At 39.5% G+C, this 20,400-nt stretch overlaps 1 protein-coding gene across 8 annotated transcripts in view; it reads right to left on the bottom strand.

Moving 5' to 3' along the window:
* Window positions 1-10,126: 10,126 nt before the first annotated feature.
* The window catches only part of R3hdm1 (R3H domain containing 1), a 134,352-nt gene continuing 124,078 nt past the window's right edge, over window positions 10,127-20,400 (bottom strand). For 5 of the 8 annotated variants that reach the window (XM_041648178.1, XM_041648180.1, XM_041648184.1 and 2 more), the window contains 4 exons: window positions 12,603-12,685; window positions 12,109-12,193; window positions 11,162-11,508; window positions 10,127-10,777 (listed from right to left, as the gene is read on the bottom strand). In XM_041648178.1, coding sequence (XP_041504112.1) covers window positions 10,652-10,777; window positions 11,162-11,508; window positions 12,109-12,193; window positions 12,603-12,685 — 641 coding nt within the window. In that variant the 3' untranslated portion in view covers window positions 10,127-10,651. Of the gene's footprint in view, window positions 11,509-12,108; window positions 12,194-12,602; window positions 12,686-20,400 lie in introns of all 8 variants that reach the window. The other 3 variants (XM_041648181.1, XM_041648183.1, XM_041648186.1) reach the window with 1 other exon arrangement.

The raw sequence follows: 20,400 nt of genomic DNA, 5'->3' as shown, positions 1-20,400 counted from the left end.
ATTTTCCTTATCCATTCTTCAGTGGAGAGGCATTTAGTTGTTTCCAGGTTCTGGCTATAGCAAACAATGCTTCTATGAACATAGTTGAGCACATGTCTTTGTGGCATGATTGAGCATCCTTTGGATATATACCCAAAAGTGGTATTACTAGGTCTTGAGGAGGGTTGTTTCCTAATTTTGTGAGAAATCACCACGCTGATGTCCAACGGGGTTATACCAGTTTGCACTCCCACCAGCAATGCAGAAGTGTTCCCTTTACCCCACAACAAACATAAGTTGTCATCAGTGTTTTTGATCATGGCCATTCTTACAGATGTAAGATGGAATCTCAGAGTTGTTTTGATTTGCATTTCTCTGATGACTAAGGATGTTGAACATTTTCTTAAGTGTCTTCCAGCCACTTTAGATTCCTCTGTTGAGAGTTCTCTGTTTAGGTCTGTACTCCATTTTTATTGGATTATTTGTTCTTTTAATGACCAATTTCTTGAATTCTTTGTATATTTTGTAGATCAGACCTGTCTGATGTAAGGTTAATGAAGATCTTGTCTCCATTCAGTAGGCTGTCATTTTGTCTTGTTGACTATGTCCTTTGCTTTACAGAAGCTTTTCAGTTTCAGGAGATCCCATTTATTAATTGTTTTTCTCAGTGTCTGTGCTGCTAGGGTTATATTTAGGAAGTGGTCTCCTGTGTCAATGTGTTCAAGTGTACTTCTCTTTTATAAGGTTGGGTGTGGCTGGCTTTATGTTGAAGTCTTTGATCCATTTGGGCTTGAGTTTTGTGCATGGTGATAGATATGGGTCTATTTTCATTCTTCTACATGTTGATATCCAGTTATGCAAGCACCATTTGTTAAATATGCTTTCTTTTTTCCATTTAATATTTTTTGCTTCTTTGTCAAAAATCAGGAGTTCGAAGGTGTGTGCATTAATATCCAGGTCTTCGATTCAGTTCCATTGATCCTCCTGTCTGTTCTTATGCCAATACCAGGCTGTTTTCAATATTATTGAAGTCAGGGATTGTGATGCCTCCAGAAGTTCTTTTATTGTACAGGATTGTTTTGGGTATCCTGGATGTTTTGCTTTTCCATATGAAGTTGAGTGTTGTTCTTTTGAGGACTATGAAGAATTTTGCTGGGCCGGGCGGTGGCGCACGCCTTTAATCCCAGCACTTGGGAGGCAGAGGCAGGCGGATCTCTGGGAGTATGAGGCCAGCCTGGTCTACAGAGTGAGTTCCAGGACAGGAACCAAAAGCTACGGAGAAACCCTGTCTCGAAAATCCAAAAAAAAAAAAAAAAAAAAAAAAAAAAAAAAGAATTTTGCTGGGATTCTGATGGGCATTGCATTAAATCTGTAGATTGCTTTTTGTAAGACTGCCATTTTTACTATGTTAATTCTGCCTAAACAACAGCATGGGAGATCTTTCCATTTTTTGCTGTTTTCTTCAATTTCTTTAAAGATTTAAAGTCTTGTCATACAAGTCAAACCACTTGTTTGGTCAGAGTTACTCAGAGATATTTTATGTTATTTGTGTCTATTGTGAAGGGTGTTGTTTCTTTGATTTCTTTCCCAGCTCTTTTATCATCTGTGTACAGGAGGCTTACTGATATTTTTGAGTTAATCTTGTATCCTGCTACATTGCTGAAAGTGTTTGTGAGTTGTAGAACTTCCTTGGTAGAATTTTTGGGATCACTTATGTAAACTATCATATCATCAGCAAATAGTGAGAGTTTGATTTCTTTTCTAACTTGTATCTTCTTGATCTCCTTTTGGTGTCTTATTGCTCTTGCTAGGACCTCGAGAACTATATTGAACAGATATGGAGAGAGTGGGCAAGCTTGTCTTGTCCCTGATTTCAGTGGAATCACTTGGAGTTTCTCTCCATTTAGTTTGATGTTGGCTGTTGGCTTACTCTAGATTGCATTTATTATGTTTAGGTATGTTCCGTGTACTCCTGCTCTCTCCAAGACCTTTATCATGAAGGAATGTTGTATTTTGTAAGAAGCTTTTTCAGCATCTAATACGATGATCATGTGGATTTTATTTTTGAGTTTGTTTATATGGTGGATTATGTTGATAGATTTTCTTATGTTGAACCATCCCTGCATTGATGTGGGAATCTTATGTTTTGAGCTGTTTTCATTGGTTAATAAAGAAACTACCTTGGCCCTTGATAGGACAAAAAAATTAGGTAGGCGGAGTAAACAGAACAGAATGCTGGGAGGAAGTGAGGCAGACGCCATGCCTCTCTTCTCCAGAGCAGACGCAATGAAGTTCCAGCCCAAGATGAACGTATGCTAGAATCTTTCTGGAGGGTCACACCTCGTGGTGCTACACACATTAATGGAGGTGGGTTGATAAGGATGTGAGAGTTGGCCAGTAGGAGGCTGGAGCTAATGGGCCAAGCAGTGTTTATATGAATACAGTTTATGTGTTGTTATTTCGGGGGCATAAGCTAGCCAGGTGGCTGAGAGCCATGCTACAGGAACACAGCCCACAGCTCCTACAACACTGCATCTCTGGGATGAAGCCAACTTGATCATGGTGGATGATGGTTATAAAGTATTCTTGGATTTGATTTGCCAGTATTTTATTTAGCATTTTTACATCAAAGTTCATGAGTGAGATTGGTCTGTAATTCTCTTTCTTAGTAATGTCTTTCTGTGGTTTGGATATCAAGGTAATTGTAGCCTCATAAAGAGAGCTTGGCAATGTTCCTTCTGTTCCTATTGTGAGGCACAATTTGAGTACTGGTATTAGTTCTTCTTTGAAAATCCTGTATAATTCTGAGCTGAAAACATCTGATCCTGGGCTTTTTTTGGTTGGGAGACTTTTGAGGACTGCTTCTATTTCTTTAGCAGTTATAGGTCTGTTTATTTTGCTTACCTGGTCTTGATTTAGCTTGGTAAGTGATATTTATCCAGAAAGTTGTCCATTTTCTTTAACTTTTCCAAGTTTGTGGAGTACAGGTTTTTGAAATATGACCTGATGATTCTATTTTCTCTGTGTCTGTTTTGTGCCCCTTTTCATTTCTGGTTTTGTTAATTTGTATATTCTCTCTCTGCCGTTTGGTTAGTTTGGATAAAGGTTTGTCTATTTTGTTGATTTTCTAGAAGAACCAACTCTTTGTCTCATTGATTCTGTCTTGTGTTGTTTCTATTTTGTTGATTTCTGCTCTCGATTTGATTATTTCCTGCCATCTGGTTCTCTTGGGTGAGTTTGCTTCTTTTTGTTCTAAAGTTTTCAAATGTTCTGTTAATTCACTAGTGTGGGATTTTTTTTTCCAGCTTCTTTATGTAGGCATTTACTGTTATGAACTTTCCTCTTAACACTGCTTTCATTGTGTCCTATAAATTTGGGTATGTTGTGTGGCCATTTTCATTGAATTTTAGAAAGTATTTAATCTCTCCCTTTATTTCTTCTTTAACAGGCAAGCATTATTTAATTTCCATGTGTTCGTGGGCTTTCTGGAATTAGTATTGCTATTGAAATCTAGTTTTAAACCATGGTGATCTGATAAGATACATTGGGTTATTCCAATTTCTTTTGTATCTTTTGAAGTTTGTTTTGTTACTGAGTATGTGGTCATTTTTCGAGAAGGTTCCATGAGGCGCTGAGAAGAAGGTATATTTTTTTTGTTTGGAATGAATATTCTAAAGATGTCTGTTAAGTCCATTTGAGTCATAACTATCCTTATTTCTCTGTTAATTTTTGGTCTGACTGACCTGTGGTGAGAGTTGAGTATTGAATTCTCCCACTGTTAGTGTGTGGAGTTTAATATGATTTAAGCTTTAGAAGTGTTTCTTTGACATATGAAGGTGCCCTTGTATTTGGAGCATAGATGTTCAGCATTGAGATTTCTTTTCTTGATGGATTTTTCCTGTGACTAATATGAAATGTCCTTCTTTGTCTCTTTTGATTGATTTTAGTTTAAAGTCTATTTTGTTAGATATTAGGATAACTACACCTACTTGTTTCTTAGGTCCATTTGATTGGAAATTTTTTCCCAACTCTTGACTCTGAGGTGATGTCTGTCTTTGAGGTTGTGGTATGTTTCTTATATGCAGAAGAAGGATGGATTCTGTTCTTGTATCCCATCTGTTAGTCTGTTGTTTTTTTTTTATAGCTGAGTTGAGTCCATTTATATTAAGGGATATTAATGGCCCTTGATTGCTATCTCCTGTTTATTTAGTTTTCATTGTTGGTGATGTTAATTTGTGTTCTTCCCTTCTTCTGGATTTGCTGCTGGAGATCATCAATTGTCTGTGTTTTTGTTCATGTAGTCAACTTCCTTGGGTTGGAGTTTTTCTTCTATTACTTTGTGTAGGGCTGGGTTTGTGTCTAGGTACTGGTTAAACTGGTTTTGTCATGGAATATCTTGTTTTGTCCTTTTATGTTGATTTAAAGTTTTTCTGGGTATAGTAGTCTGGGCTGACAACCGTGGTCTCTTAATGTCTGCATAACAGTTGACCACAACCTTCCGGCTTTCATTGTCTCCAATGAGAAGTCAGGTATAATTCTGATAGGTCTGCCATTATATGTTACTTGGCTTTTTTCCTTTGCAGCTCTCAATATTCTTTCTTTCTTCTGTATGTTTAGTGTTTTGATTATTATGTGAGAGGACTTTTTTTTTTCCCAATCCAGTCTATTTAGTGTTCTTTATGAGTCTTGTATCTTCATAGGCATATCTTTCTTTAAGTTGGGAAATTTTTCTTCTATGATTTTGTTAAATATATTTTCTGTGCTTTTGACTTGAACTTCTTCTATTCCTATTATTCTTAGGTTTGATCTTTTCATGGTTTCCCATATTTCCAAAATATTTTGTTTTAAGCTTTTGTTAGATTTAATGCTTTGACTGATGAATCTGTTTTCTCTATTGTATCTTTAGCACTTGAGATTATCTCTTCCACCTCTTGTATTCTGCTGCTTATGTTTGCATTTTTGTTTCCTGATCGTTTTCTCATGATTTCTGTTTCTATAATTCCCTCAGCTTGTGTTTTCTTTATTGCCTATATTTCAGTTTTCAGGTCTTGAATAGTTTCTTTCATATGTTTCATTGCTTTTTTTTTTTTCATTTTCTTTAAGGGATTTACTGATGTCTTCCAATTTTTTTTGGTCTTTTCCTCCATTTCTTTGAGGGAATTTCTCATTTCCTCTTTAAGGGTCTCAAACATTCTCCTTAAGTTATTTTTTTAGGTCATTTTCTTCTGCTTCATCTATACTTGGTTGTTCAAGTCTTACTGTTGTAGGGTCTCTAGATTTTACTGGTGTCGTGTTGCTCTTTGTGGTGTTGTGTGTGTTCTTACCTTGTCTTCATCTTTTTTTCTAATTGGTGTGGTTGGGGCTGTCTGTGACTCTGGTGATTAATCTTCTAGTGGCTCAGATGGTTGTTCCTCGTGGTAGTCAGTGCCACGGCAGAACATAAATTTAAACTTATGATTTATTTACAAAACATCATTAATCTAGTTTGAACTTGCTCTGAGGTGAAAGTGAGCTAATTGTGTGCAATTAGTTTGAGCAAAATTAACAAAAAAGGCTTTTGAGTGTTTACAGTCCTAATGGGACAAATAGATGTACTTATGAAGCATGTCATTGTATATATTCTATATATCAAGATTATATAGCTAAAAGTCATCTTCCTGACCGTCCACAGATATATGTGCCCATAAGACTGAGATGTAATCATGAGAATACATATACCCATCACATGAGATTACACACTACAGTGCAGGTATTGGGAGATATCAAGCTGATTTAGCAAAAGTGACAGTTTCAGAATTGATGGTCCTGCAGTCCCTGCCTCGACAGGATTAGCCTCCATCAGAGTCACTCTTCTGGTGGGTTGACATCTAAAGTATCAATTGCCATATGCTGTATATTTCCACGGCCTCCAAAAGTTTTTCCCTGTGCAGCTCTGGCTGTCCTGGAACTCTCTCTGTAGACCACACTCACAAAGATCCGTCTGCCTCTGCTGGGATTAAAATGGGTTCTGGGGGTCAAATTCAGTTCATTATGCTTGTACAGCAAAAACACTTTAGGCACTATTTCGCCAACCTGCCAAAGGTGCAGTTTTCCTACTCTACAGATGAATGCAACAGACGAGTGAAAAGGGGTGTTGATACAAGGGGCTCAGCTCCATACAGTCAGTTAAGAACTCAGGATTTCCCACTTTTGTAGTGTTCTGTAAATGTCTATTAGCTGTCTACCTGTGATTTGCTACTTCTTCAGAGGGCCTGGAGACCCTGGGAGCAATGTAAAAAGTCAATCTACAATGGCTTGGGATTCTGCACTGTGTGAGACCCTCAAATGGCACTAATAATTACTAGTTTCCACCTCCACTTTTACCAGTGGCCCAGAGAAACTTGGAAGCATCTCACCTAGTTGCATGAGATTAGAACAGTCTGGCCATGTGCTAGAATTTAAAGGCCACAGTATATTTCAGTTTGGGGAAGAAAAAAAAAATCTCTGCCACAAACTAGAACTCCAGTTTCAAGCAGATACCACTGTATAGAACCCTGGAGACAGAAAATGTCATGCAAAACATGGGGAACATGGCATAATTCAGTTTAAACAAAGCCTTAGCAGGAAGAGGGCACGTACCAGACCAGGAAAGCAAAACCCAGCATGGTGGTGCACATCTTTAACACCTGTACTTGGGAAGCAGAGACAGAAATACTGGGAGTCCAGTTATCCTTAGTTACATGACATCAAGGCCAGCCTAGGCTTCATGAAACAGTATCAAAAATAGCAACAAAAGGTCAAGAGGGGAGCAAGGGCCCTAGCTGGCAAGACCTAGGAGGATTTGTTTAAAATTTTTTAAAATAATGTATGTGCTTGTGTTTTGGGGGGTATGTGTTAAGTGCCCACAAAGTTCGGACGAAGACTATACATTCCCTTGGAGCACTGGACATAATCCCATTACTCGAGGTGAATCTCTATGCATTCAAAACAAGTCTGGTCTACATAGTTTAAGCCCAATCAGGACTACATACAGCCTATCTCAAAAAGTAGCATTGGGGTGGGGTTCGAGAGATGGGTCTAGTGATTAGGAATGCTTTCTTTCTTGCAGAGAGCCAGTTTGATTTCTAGCACCTACATCAGGCAGCATACCACCATCTGTTATCTCTACTTCTAGCAAAGGAATCCAACATCTTCTGACCTCTGTGGGTACCTGCACATAGAAATAACTTTCTCCCTCAAATCTGAGGATCGAACCTAGGGTTGTGTGTTTGCTGGGTAAGTGCTCTATCACAGAACTAAATCCCCAGCCCCAAAATTGATCTTAAAAAATAATAAACCCAAAACACAACTCTTGGAGCTGAAGTTACAGGTGTTTGCGAGCTGTCAGGCATGGGTACTGGGAACTGAATTCCAGTTCTTTTGACAGAGCAGCAAACACTCTTAATGACTGAGCAATCTCTATAGCCCCCTTAGATGATTTGTGTTGATAGAGTTATCATATATAAGATTTATACTGCTGCAAAGTTCAGCCTGAGTGTGGAGAGTGGCTGGTGAGGGTACTGAGGGCAAACCCTGGGGACCCTCGTGCCATTGTCTAGCCTCTCCCAACAACACTAGACGTGGTAAGATGACAAGCTAAGCACTCCAGCTCTTGATCTGCATTTTAAAAAACTTTTATATCGGGAATCTACATTTGATTTTCACTACATTTGAGACTGATTACTCAACATGTACTGTGCAGGAGATAATGTTGTATTGTAAAGATAGAGGGCCTTACCCCAGTTTTCTAGGGTCATACTGTCTGACACCACTTAGAATTTTAGTCCTGGAGCAAGATAGCTAAGTGGGTAAAGAAGCCTGCCTTTAAGCCTGAGAACCTGTGTCAGCACCAGAACACATGGTAGAAGAGAACCTACACAGGTCCCTCTACCTCAAATGTAAGTAATTCTCAAAAGTTCTGTGCTGGGGTGTATACATATATCTAAGGTACTCTGCAGTGAAGAGGACCTTGAATTTCTGATCCTTCATTTCTCAAGTGCTGGGATTATGGGTATGTGTTATTACATTTCACTTATGCAGTGCTGTGGACGGAGCCTGGAGCTCTATGCACACTGGGCAAGCTTTCTCTCTACCAACTGAACTACATCTCTGGCAGTCCCCAGGATCATTACTCTTGAACTGCAGAGCCAATATCAGGCAATGAAAGAGGAACTTGAACACAAGCTTTCAAATACTTTGGACAGCTGTGCTTATTAGAGATAGCTATGTGGTGACTTACAGGTGGGTTGCACAGTGGTGTGGGTACTCTGTACAGAAAGGTATGATTACTAAAAATAACAGCAGAATGGGACAAGGTTTCATCACAAATCATGTGTTCAGAATGGTGCTAAATTAAAAGACACAAATTGCTTTTTAATAAAATTTTCTATATATTTTTAGAATACAGGTGGCTAAAACTATAGGAAGTGAAATCAGAGATTATTGTTTACAATCAAATCCAAGTATGTTACATAGTATATAAACCAGTTTCTATTGTTCTAGCCATGACCCATGGCTAATTTTATGTTAAATCTGGTTTTTCAGAGTCTCATGATAAACTGTATAGCAGAGGAGGAAAATCTTAATTCTGATTCTTTGTGCTTTCATCTCTCGAGTGCTGGATTATAGGTCTATGCTGTCTTGGCCACATTTTGTTTAATTTGTTCAAGCTTCATTGGAATATAGCTTAGTGACACATTAATGATTTATTATTTTTACATTACATTTATTTCTTCATGTGTGTTATGTATATATGTGTAATAAGGGGTGCATGCCTGCCATGGTATTCACATGGAAGCCAGAGGATGACTTTCAGAAGTTTGTTCTTTCTATGTGGTTTCTGCAGCGTGAACTCAGTAATCAGACATGGTGGCAGGTGTCTTTTCTCGATTGGTTATCTTTCTGGTCCAGGAACATCATCATTATTATTATCTGAGACAGTCTTACTATGTAGACCAGGCTGGTAGAGAACTTTCAACCATTATCATGCTTGTATTCTAAGTGCTGGGATTATAGGCTCAAGTGAAATGTGTAAATAGGGGTTAGAGGCTTCTATCCTGTTCAGTGTTCATCCTTTCACCTTGTGACCCCTATATTTTAGTCTTCTTGAGGATGGTCACTCTAAGTCTATGGAGGCTTTCTTGAGGACATCTTTATCCCTATCTTCAGAAAGCATATGACCAGCCCTCTCACCCCCCACATAAAAAAAAAAAAGTAAGACTTGAGCCAAGTCAGACCAGCAACAATTTCAGGTTGGTGGTTCAGGGTTTCATTTAGCCCAGGCTGTCTTCAAACTTGCCAAAGATGACCTTTTGATTCTTCTGCTTCCACCTCCCTAGTTCTGAGATTTCATGAGTACCATCACACCTGATTTAAGGGGTGCTGGGGAACAAACCTAGGGCCAGCACGCAGGAGGCAGAGACAGGCAATCTCTGTAAATTTGAGGCCAGCCTGGTTTATGAAGAGAGTTCCATGACAGACAGAGCTATTATACAGAGAGACCCTGTCTTGAAACCCACCCCACCAAAAAAGAAATAAGTCAGAAACAATGCAGCCACAATGTTTCATGCTGGTGAAGGCTGATGGGTTCAATGCCTTAGGTTTTCTTTCAGGGTCAGTTCTCAAAGCTTCAAGAATCACAGACACAGGGCCAACTCTGAGTAGCTGGGTACTGGACCATGAATACTGCTGGGATGCAAGGTTCGGACCGCCTTCACAAAGACCTCCTGGCTGGCCTCTGCTCAGGTCTTACTTAGCTGCTTTGTGCAGCAGTGTGGATATGCTGCCTCGACTTACATCAAAGCACACAAGAATGGTGGGTTTTTATTCTGAGGTCTATTTTGACTGTTCACAGGACACAGGTCCCTCATTGGTGGGATCAAGAAAACTAACTTTCCTTGGCCTGAATGAGAGTATAGATCCTATTTTGTTGTCAGCTGTGACTAATTATTTCCTTACTGCTTTTGGCATCATGGGAAAACACACTGGCGCCACAAGACAACTTTGTGGGGTGGGTTCTCTCCTTCTCCCTTTAAGGGTTCTAGAGATTGATATGCAACAAGTCCTTTCATCTGATAAGCCACCTTACCAGCCCCTAGAGATGTTTCCGATTAAAAAAAGACAAAGTGAGTCTACATTTGTAAACATTTATTCTCTTGAACTGAAAAAGGCTTGCATCAGCACATTGTACAGCCTTGCAAAATTACACAGAAATTAAAAATAAGGTTCCTTGTTCATATGTTCCTTGTGCAATAAATCTTTGATGTCCAGTAATCTGCTGCAAACAATGAAAACAAAACTTAAACCACTTAAGAAGTTTTCAGTACTCGTCAAGTGCATTTCCTCAGGAGATAAAATATCCACATAAGAGAATGCAGATGAGTGGCATTGAGTTATTGGAAGGACACTTAAAAAAAAGTGGAATAATTTTCCTGCCTAGGATGATTCCTATTTCTTTTTATTTTTTTTATTTTTATTTTATTTTTTTTCCTATTTCTTTTTAATCTAAGTGGTTTGATTAAGAGGCATTGAGAACATAATTACCTTACACTTAATGGCCATACTACCTAAATGAAGAAGGAAGGACCCTGTTAGGGAGTTCTGGATTTCCTGGAAAACTTTTCTGTGTTCAGCAATTCAGTGGAGGAATAATCATCTATTTGTGGGTCTCCTTAGCACCCTCAGCAGCCCCAAGAGGATAGTTCTGACATGGTTTTGACTCGGTTATTCCACTCCTGCATTCTTTTTCTCCCAAAGTCTGAGTTGGTTCACACTGTGCTGGCTGCAAAAAGAAATACAGGTTGCAACTGGTTATAATCACTTTGAAGAATAATTTGCTGTACATAGAGCTTTGGATCTGATACAAGAATTCAGAAATATAAAACAAAATAACTATAAAAGTTAGGAGGCATCTGAACAGCATTTCCTTAGAAAAGCTGCCAACTCTGTATCATTCCTGTGTGGGTTCCTATAGTCACTGGGGTGAAATAGGTATATCCCCCTTCCTTAACTGGGTCCCTGGCCTTTTTCCAAAAGCTGTAACATGTGGCCACACATCCCAGGAGTCTCTATATTAACATCTGCTCCACATATTAAGCCAATCAGATGGGAGAGGGCAGGGGAACTATAGAGGGGTCCAAAAGTGGCTGGTTTACTGAGAACTTGCCCTTTCCAAAATGTGGAAGTCGTAGTGCTTCTTGCTCATTCTCAGCTTAAACTTGTTCACTGAGTGGATCTGCTTCTTCAGTGCACTCTGTGCTGCTGAAATGGAGGGGAACGTGGCTAAGACAGTGTACGTAGAGGCCAGGTCACTGGGTTTAGAGCGCTCAGGGTTGACAGTGCTATCCCCACTGCCACAGCAGAGAGGATGACGACGTAGCTGGGGTTGAGACTGGGGGTCGCGGAGCCATCGGATCTTGGCGCCAATTTTAAAGAGTTCCCCAAAAAGTTTCTCAGCTTCCATTCGAGTTATTCCATCTGGTAGCTCTGTGATTTCCAAGACCTTGCCAACAACTAGCATGGAAAAGGTGAGAGTTAATGCATACCTATCACCAGAGACGTTGGATCAAGAGTGTTGTTGTCCTAAGGACACAGAAAACAATGTTCTGACATTATGTAAACTCACAAAATCTCCTTTTCTCTGTAAAATAATTACAACTCAGCATTAAGTGCTACGCTACTGATTTCAGTCTTCACCTGATAAAGTATAGCATTAACCAGTGGTGTTCTCTAGAGCAGGTCACTAGGCAAATCTTTTCTGAGCTTCCCACTCCCAGTGTGAAATAAAGAAAAGAGCACCTGCCCTCAGCACCCATCACTGCTCGGCAGAACTCAAATAAAAGGCAAAAGCACAGAAAGACGATAACTTCTCACTGTTCTCCACTGGTGAAAATGTGCCCTTTGTTTCCTTGCTACTCTGATACCTTTTCCCTGTAGCCTTTTTTTCTGCTTCTAAAGCTAACTGCCAAGGCCTTACAGTGTATACCCTTACATCACATCTAAGAACCTGAAGGTGGAGTAATTTCGAGGAACTTGTTTAAGAACTCTAGAAAAACGGAGCCCATTTTTGTGGTGTGGTGGGATGAATATTCAGACCAACATCTACTGACACACCTGCTTCGCCAGCTCCAAGGTCAGTGGATGCAGCTTTCTTAGCTTGTCTGCGTCCTCGGTTTCCATGCCTGCTGCCAGACTGACCCTAGAAAACAAGGAAGAGTTGCAAAGTAAGTTGTGATATTTGAAAGCATAGCAGCTAAGCAAACATTGGGTTTTGTACTTGAGGAGAGATTAAACTAGTCCCAGGCTGGATCTGCTTTATAACATTGGGCCTCTACTGCACAGCTCACTAGGTCCTCCCCTGCAGACTGTCTTTCATAAACAAGGGCACTGTACCTGTGGCTACCACCATTTTCTGGGATCAGTCGCAAAGCAACACTTAGCCGTGCAGCTGCCATCTTGTCCCTTGCTCTGTTCTACATAGGGCCAGTGCTAACAAGTATCACAGAACTCAGCCAGTGCAGACAGCTGGCCCTAGCACCTCTGACATTCTCAAAAAAAATTAGGATGCTTGACAACCAAGTGTGTGGAGTAGGAACTGCTTGTCATACCTGTTGGTGTGGAATGTGTCCATGCAGAAGAGTAGGAGGGTTGTACTGTAGGGGTTGGCCAAGTAGTGGATACCTGGCATCTCCTGAAAGTCATTAAAAACACATTTCAAGGCCGAGCAGTGGTGGTGCATGCCTTTAATCCTAGCACCCCGAATTCGAGGCCAGCTTGGTCTACAGAGAGAGTTCCAGAACAGGTTCCAAGGCTACACCAAGAAACCCTGTCTTGAAAAATCAAACAAACAAAAAAACCAAAACACACACACATACACACAAACCCAAAAAACATTTCATGGTTCCCTCTTCTTGACTATAATGTACTTACCAGAGTTTGTAAACTGTTCAGAAAAAAGATAAACACAGAAAACATGTTTGGTGGGAAAAAGGTATTGATAATAAATGTATTTTTAAAATTTATTTGAGTGCCTGTATGTGTGTGCATGCTAAATAAATTATGAGGGAGTATGGAAGCCAGAGAACAACCTGTAGAAGTTAGTTTTTTCCTTCTAGTATGTGGGTACTGGGAATTGAACTTGGGGTCATTAGAACTGAAGGCAAGTTCCTTTAATTCTTCAATTGCTGAGCCATCTTACTGAACCAGACGTACTTTTTTTTGTGTTTCTAAATGAAAATATTCTTTAACTTCTTCAAGCAAGTGTAAGCTTCTGAAAGGAGAAGAATTACCGTCGGCAGGGTAACACCTGAGTAGAAAGGACAGGGGAATAGGAGAAGGGATGGAGAAATTGCATTATGTGCCCTGAAACTATGAATTTATTATAAAAAAGTTTTTGAAGGTCTTTTTATTTTTAACTATATACGTAGATCACGTTGGCCTCAAGCTCAAAGAAACCCAACTGTCTTTGCCTCCAAAGAGTTGGTATTAAAAGTATACACCAGAAAACAGCCAACTTTTTAGTTCTGTGTATGTGCCTGTGTACATGAGTGCAGGTGCCCAGGGAGGCTGGAAGAGGGTATCATATCTTTTAGAGCTGGAGTTAAGGGGGTTATGAGCTGACCAACTGGGAACCAAATTCAGGTCCTCAACAACAGCAGTATTCACTCATAACCGAGAAGCCATCTCTCTAGCTCCATCATTTACTTAAAAACAAAGTTCATTTATTTATTTACTATTTATTGCGTGTGGGCATGCACTTCTCATAACACAAGAGTGGAGGTCTGAGGACAACTGCAGGACTCAGTTCTCTCTTTCCATCAGGTGGGTACTGGGAAATCAAACTCAGGTTGTCAGGCTTGGCAGCCAAGTCAAGTTTCCTTATAAGCCAACCATTTGCCAGACTTTCCTTAGTGTTTTTATGTTCCTGTGTGTCTCCTTAAGTGGATAGGAAGCCAGGAGTCCCAGGAAACCAGGTGTTGGATTCCCTTGGAAATAGACTTATAGGCAGTTGCGAGCTAGCTGATTTGGGTGTTTGGAACCAAACTCATTTTCTGTAAGAGCAGAAGAAGAACCACTGAGACATCTTTCCATTTACTTCTGAACCATGGCAATGTATTACTTATTAAAAGATAAATTTTAGTAGGGTGGTGGTGGCACATGCCCTTGCCCAGAACTTGGGAGGCAGAGGCAGGCAGATCTCTGAGTTTGCTGTAACATGAAGGGGGCCTGCTTGTTGGGGTTTCTGTCCTGCCCGGTACCCCACAGCTGGCAAGCCCCAAAGAAAATCACAGAGATCTCTATGAGTTATAAAGCTGATTGGCTCATTAGCTCAGGCTACTTATTAGCTTTTGCAGCTTATATTAACCCATTGTTCTTATCTATGCTAGCCACATGGTTCGGTACCATTCTCAGTGGGCAGCTCACATCTTGCCTCTTCAGAGTCTGGGCAGGAGTGGGAGGAATCAACTTCCTCCTTCCCAGAATTTCCCTGTTCTCATTGCATCATTTCTATTTCCTGTCTGATATTCCTGCCTATACTTCCTGCCTGGCCAATCGAAGTTTATTTAAAAAATGATTGACAGAATACAGACAATTCTCCCGCACCAGTTTGCAGTCAGTTTGAGGGCCAGAGAGACGACTCAGCAGTTAACAGAAAGAGCTGCTTTCGGTTCCCAGAACCCACATAGTGGCTCATACCCATCTGTAACTCCAATTCTAAGGGGCCCTATTCCCTCTTCTGACCTTCACAGGCAGCAATGCACATAGACATATATGTAGGCAAAATACCCATACACACGAAATAGTATTAAATAAATATAAGAATAAATTAAAAAAATAGATACATTAAGTTTTTAAAATTTTTTTTTATTGATGTTTATTGAGCTATACATTTTTCTCTGCTCTCCTCCCTGCCTCTACCCTCTCCACTTCATTCCTCCCCCAAGGTCACCATGCTCCCTCCCAATTTACTCAGGAGATCTTGTCTTTTTCTACTTTCTAATTCCCATGTATATTAGATCTATGTAAGTCTCTCTTAGTGTCCTCATTGTTGTCTAAGTTCTCTGGGATTGTGGTTTGTAGGCTGGCTTTCTTTGTTTTATGCTTAAAAACCACCTATGAGTGAGTACATGTGATAATTGTCTTTCTGTGTCTGGGATACCTCACTCAAAATGATGTTTTATAGCTCCATCCATTTTCCTGCAAAATTCAAACTGTCGTTATTTTTTCTGTTGTGTAGTACTCCATTGTGTAGATGAACCACATTTTTCTTATCCATTCTTCGATAGAGGGGCATTTAGGTTGTTTCCAGGTTCTGGCTATGACAAACAAACCTGCTATGAACATAGTTGAGCACATGTTCTTGTGGCATGATTGAACATCCTTTGGATATATACCTCAAAGTGGTATTACTGGGTCTTGAGGAAGGTTGTTTCCTAATTTTCTGAGGAATCCACACTGACATCCAAAGGGGTTGTACCAGCTTGCATTCCCACCAGCAATGCAGAAGTGTTCCCTTTTCCCCATAACCTCTCCAGCATAAGTTGTCATCAGTGTTTTTGATCTTGGCCATTCTTACAGCTTTAAGATGGAATCTCAGAGTTGTTTTGATTTGCACTTCTCTGATGACTAAGGATGTTGAAAATTTCCTCAAGTGTCTTTCAGCCATTTTAGATTCCTCTGTTGAGAGTTCTCTTTTTTTTATTGGATTATGTGTTCTTTCAGTGTTCAATTTCTTCAGTTCTTTGTATATTTTGGAGATCAGACCTGTCTTTGTATATTTTGGAGATCAGATGTGGGGTTAGTAAAGATTCTTTTCCCATTCTGTAGGCTGTTGTAATGTCTTGTTGACTGTGTCCTTTGCTTTACAGAAGCTTTTCAGTTTCAGGAGGTCTCATTCATTAATTGATTCTCTCAGTGTCTGTGCTGCTGGGGTTATATTTAGAAGTGGTTCCCTGTGCCAATGCGTTCAAGTGTACTTCCCACCTTCTCTTTTATAGGTTCAGTGTGGCTGGCTTTATGTTGAGGTCTTTGATCCATTTGGACTTGAGTTTTGGGCATGGTGATAGATGTGGGTCTATTTTCATTCCTCTGTATGTTGATATCCAGTTATGCCAGCACCACTTGTTAAATATGCTTTCTTTTTTCCATTTCATCCTTTTCTGCTTCTTTGTCAAATATCCAGTGTTCGAAGGTGTGTGGATTGATATCCAGGTCTTTGATTGGGTTCCATTGGTCTTCCTGTCTGTTCTTATGCCAATACCAGGTTGTTTTCAGTACTGTAGCTCTGTAGTAGAGTTTGAAGTCAGGGATTGTGATGCCTCCAGAAGTTCTTTTATTGTACAGGATTGTTTTGGCTATCCTCGGTTTTTTGCTTTTCTATATGAAGTTGAGTACCGTTCTTTTGAGGTCTTTGAAGAATTTTGCTAGGATTTTGATGGGGGGCATTGTATTGGATCTGTACATTAAGTTTTATAGATCCTCAAATTCACTCTTAATAAACCATAGATTTTTTTCTTTTTTTGTTTATTGAGGCAAGATCTATGTAACCCTTGCTGTTACTTACAATGTAGACCATGGGGTCTCCAACTCAGAGATCTGACTGACTCTGCCCCACAAGTGCTGGGACTAAAGGTACTTGCCACCATGCATGCCTCTTAGCATTTCTACACTTTCAACAATAGGTACATTTACATTCTAGGTCTGGAATCTATTCTCATTTCCCTTTCAATGAAATATGTGCTTCTATATGTGTTCTTATTTATTTATTTATTTCTCATTTTTAGAGACAGGGTTTATCTATGTTGCCCTGGCTGTCCTGGAACTTGGTAGACCAGTCTGGCCCTGAGCTCAGAGATCTGTCTGCCTCTGCTTCCCAAGTGCTGTGATTAAAGGTGTGAGCGCCCCCCGCCCAGTTTTTTATATGTTTTTAGCATGTGTACTTGCTTAGAGAGAATGACTTGGCTTTTCACCATCCCTCAGCTCTCCAACTAATCTCAGACACAATGTACAGTGTGAAGAAACACAACCACAACAGCTATAAACAAGTTAGAGTTAAGTATGTCACAATGATGAAATTAAAACAAAGCAATAATTCTCAAACTTACAATACACAGCAAGTTGCTTAAAAATTATGACACCTTAGATTTGACTGTATATGACAGAATTTATTCCCAATAGGTTAAGATTAAGACTGGGTTGGGTTAGGTGTTCTTCACCATTTTAATTTATTTATTTTCTATTTTAAAAATATGTAAAATATCATGAGTATGCATGATAGACATATATCTACACATGTATATACAAACAAGTGCAGGAGCCCAGAGGTGCTGGATTTCATGGCACTAATTTGGAAGTCATTGTTAGTTGCCTGATGTGAGTTTTGGGAACTGGGAACTGAACTCTTCATCTACGAGAACAATATGCACTCTTAAAAAACAAAAACTAAACAAACAAACAAAAACAGAAAACAAAATCACCAACACACTTTTTTTTATGTGTATGGATGCTTTGTCTGCATATATGTCCGTGTACCACATGCATGTAGTACTATGGAGGCCCAAAGAGAACACAAGATTCCCTGAAACTAGAGTTACAGAAAATTATAAACTGCCATTTGAGTGCTAGGAATGGACCTGGGATCCTCTGGAAGAGCAGCTAGTGATCTGAACCAAGACCAAGGCAGTTGTTACAGAGGAAAACACTTAATTGTGGGCTTTCTTAGAGTTTCAGAGGCTTAGCCCATTATTACCATGGAGGGGAACATAATGGCACCCACTGTGTTGGAGCAGTAGCAGGGACAAACTACCTCTAACAAGGTTATACCTCCGAATCCTTCATATCCTATCAAAGAGTTCCACTCTGTGGTGACCAAGCATATATGTGTGTTTAAGGGGTCCTGTCTTTCTCTGTCCCCCCTCCTCTCTCTTGCTTTAGGGTTTCTCTGTATAACCCTGGTTGTCCTAGAACTCACTTTAGAGGCCAAGCTGGCCTCGAACTAAGAGATTTACCTGCCTCTGCCTCCTGAGTGCCAGGAATAAAGGTGTGCACCATCACTACTTGGGCATGTGCCATCTCTCTCTCTTACTTTTTTATAACAAGCATTCTTGTTTTGGATTATTGTAATTGATGGGCTGGCTAGGTGGCTCAATAATATAAGTGCTTGTTGTGCAAATGATCTGAGTTTGATTCCCAGAACCCATATAAAGGTAGAAGGAGAATTATTTCACAAAGTTGTTCTATGACTTTTACACATAAGCTGTGGCTCATGTGTGCTCACCACCATGGCATACATGTACAGTAATAAAACTAAGTAATAAAATTAAGAAATAAAGTAACTGAACTATAAAAAATTTAGGAATACAGAATTAAAAGGTGAAAATCATGCTGGAGAAATCACTTACTAGAAGAGTACTGGCTGCTCTTCCAGAGAACCTAGGTTCAACTCCTAGCACCCACACAGTGACTCACTCACAACCATGTTGTTCCAGGGGACCTGACACCATCTTCTGGCTTCTATAGGCACCAGGCATACATGCAGGTAAAATATCCATATTCATGAAATAAAATATTAATAATGAAAAACTATTTTTCAAAAAGGAGAAAATACAAGCCATTCGGGAAATTCTATCAATTCTGATATTCTGGTATGTATGTTTTCAGTCTTTGTTCTATTATACAAGTGTGCTCTTTTTTTTCTCCCCTCAGAGACAGGGTCTCTCTATGTAACAGTCTTGGCTGTCCTGGAACTTGCTCTGTAGACCAGGCTGGCCTTGAATTCAGATATCTGCCTGCCTCTGCCTCCAGAGTACTGGAATTAAAGGAGTGTGCTACCACCGCCAGGTTGTGTGCTCATGTCTACTGTGTGCATAATATATAATTCCTTTAAAAAGTGAGGTAGAATTAACATACGAGAAAAATGGATATTTGAAGGGTAGTTTGATAAATTCTGACAGTAGGAAGTCTATATAACCATGACTACCAAGAGCAAAGGATATTTGCATTCTCCAAATAGTTACCCTCTTATTTCCTTACCAGTTACTTCTACATTTCATTTTCACTTTCTGATTTCTAATTTACAGATTAGATTAACTTATTAGGCAAATTTCATATAATTAGAACCATACAGTACACCTCCTTAAAAGTCTCGATTTTTGTTAAAAACAATGAATAAGACAATGAATATGTGGTTGCTTTGCTCACTTATTTATTTTTAAAGATACTGTCATACTATGTATTCCACATGACACAAGGTTTTTCTGCTAAGCAGTATTTTTATACACATAATTCATTCTGAGTGATAGATGCTTAAGTCGTGTCCAGTTTGGGATATTTATAAATCTTATTTTTGTTGTTTGTTTCTTGAGACAGGGTTTCTTTGTGTAACAGTCCTAGCTGTCCTGGAACTTGCCTTGAAGACCAGGCTGGCTTTAATTTCACAGAGAGTCACCTGCCCCTGGAGTGCTGGGATTAAATGTGTGTGTCACCACACCCTGTTTATAAATGTTCTTGTGAACATAGTTCATTTTTCCTTCCAGCTAGGAGTGGAATGGCTGAGCTGTGTGGCATGCTGTTAACTATAAGAAACCGCTTGTCATGACACGCAAATTCGTGAAGCGTTCCATATTTTTTCCACATTTTGTATGTTGCACCTTGAACCCGCACACAGGGCTATTTCTCCAATATACAATAAAGAACTCTTCCTGTGTAAAAAAAAAAAAAAAAAAAAAGAAACCGCTTCCACTTTCTGCAAAGTGTTTATATTCTATTATAGTCTCATCACTAAAATGAGAAAGTTGCTTTCTCTGTATTTTCAACTTTTGGTGTTGACAGCCTTTTTCGTCATACTTATTCTAGTGGGCATAAAATAAGGGCTCATTCTTGTTTTAATATAAATTTCTTTAGCAATTGGCTTTGTTGATTAACTTATCAAGGGCTTGATAGAAATCTGTATATTGGTTTTTGAAATGCCTGTTTAACCTGCTTTACAAAAATCATATGGTGAATGCTTCCCCATTTAATAATTCTTTTTTTTTTATAAAAAAAATTGTGGGCAAATGTGTGTTTGAATCTGTGTATGAGTGCACACCTGAAGAGGCCAGAAAGAGGGGTTGGACACCCTGGAACTGGAAGTGTGGGTGGCTGTAAGCCACCTAATGTGGGTACTAGAAAACCTCAGGTCTTCTGTAAAAGAAGTGATATACACAAACATTCTCTCCAGTCCCATAAATGATAAACAGATGGTTCAGGGATTAGCATCTGCTGCTTTTCTAAAGTACCCGAGTTTGGTTCCTGATGCCCACGGCAGGCAACTCAAAATCATCTGCAACTCTAGATCCAGGGACTCTCTGAAACTTTTGGTTTCTCTGGATACCTGCACTCACAAACAAACACATACCATAATACATC

The sequence above is a fragment of the Microtus oregoni genome, unplaced genomic scaffold, assembly GCF_018167655.1.
Source record: "Microtus oregoni isolate MIOR12 unplaced genomic scaffold, Mior012 000003F_ref0000135, whole genome shotgun sequence".
Classification (NCBI taxonomy): domain Eukaryota; kingdom Metazoa; phylum Chordata; class Mammalia; order Rodentia; family Cricetidae; genus Microtus; species Microtus oregoni.
The sequence above is the reverse complement of the archived record's forward strand: the minus strand, read 5'-3'. Positions and strand labels throughout refer to the sequence as shown.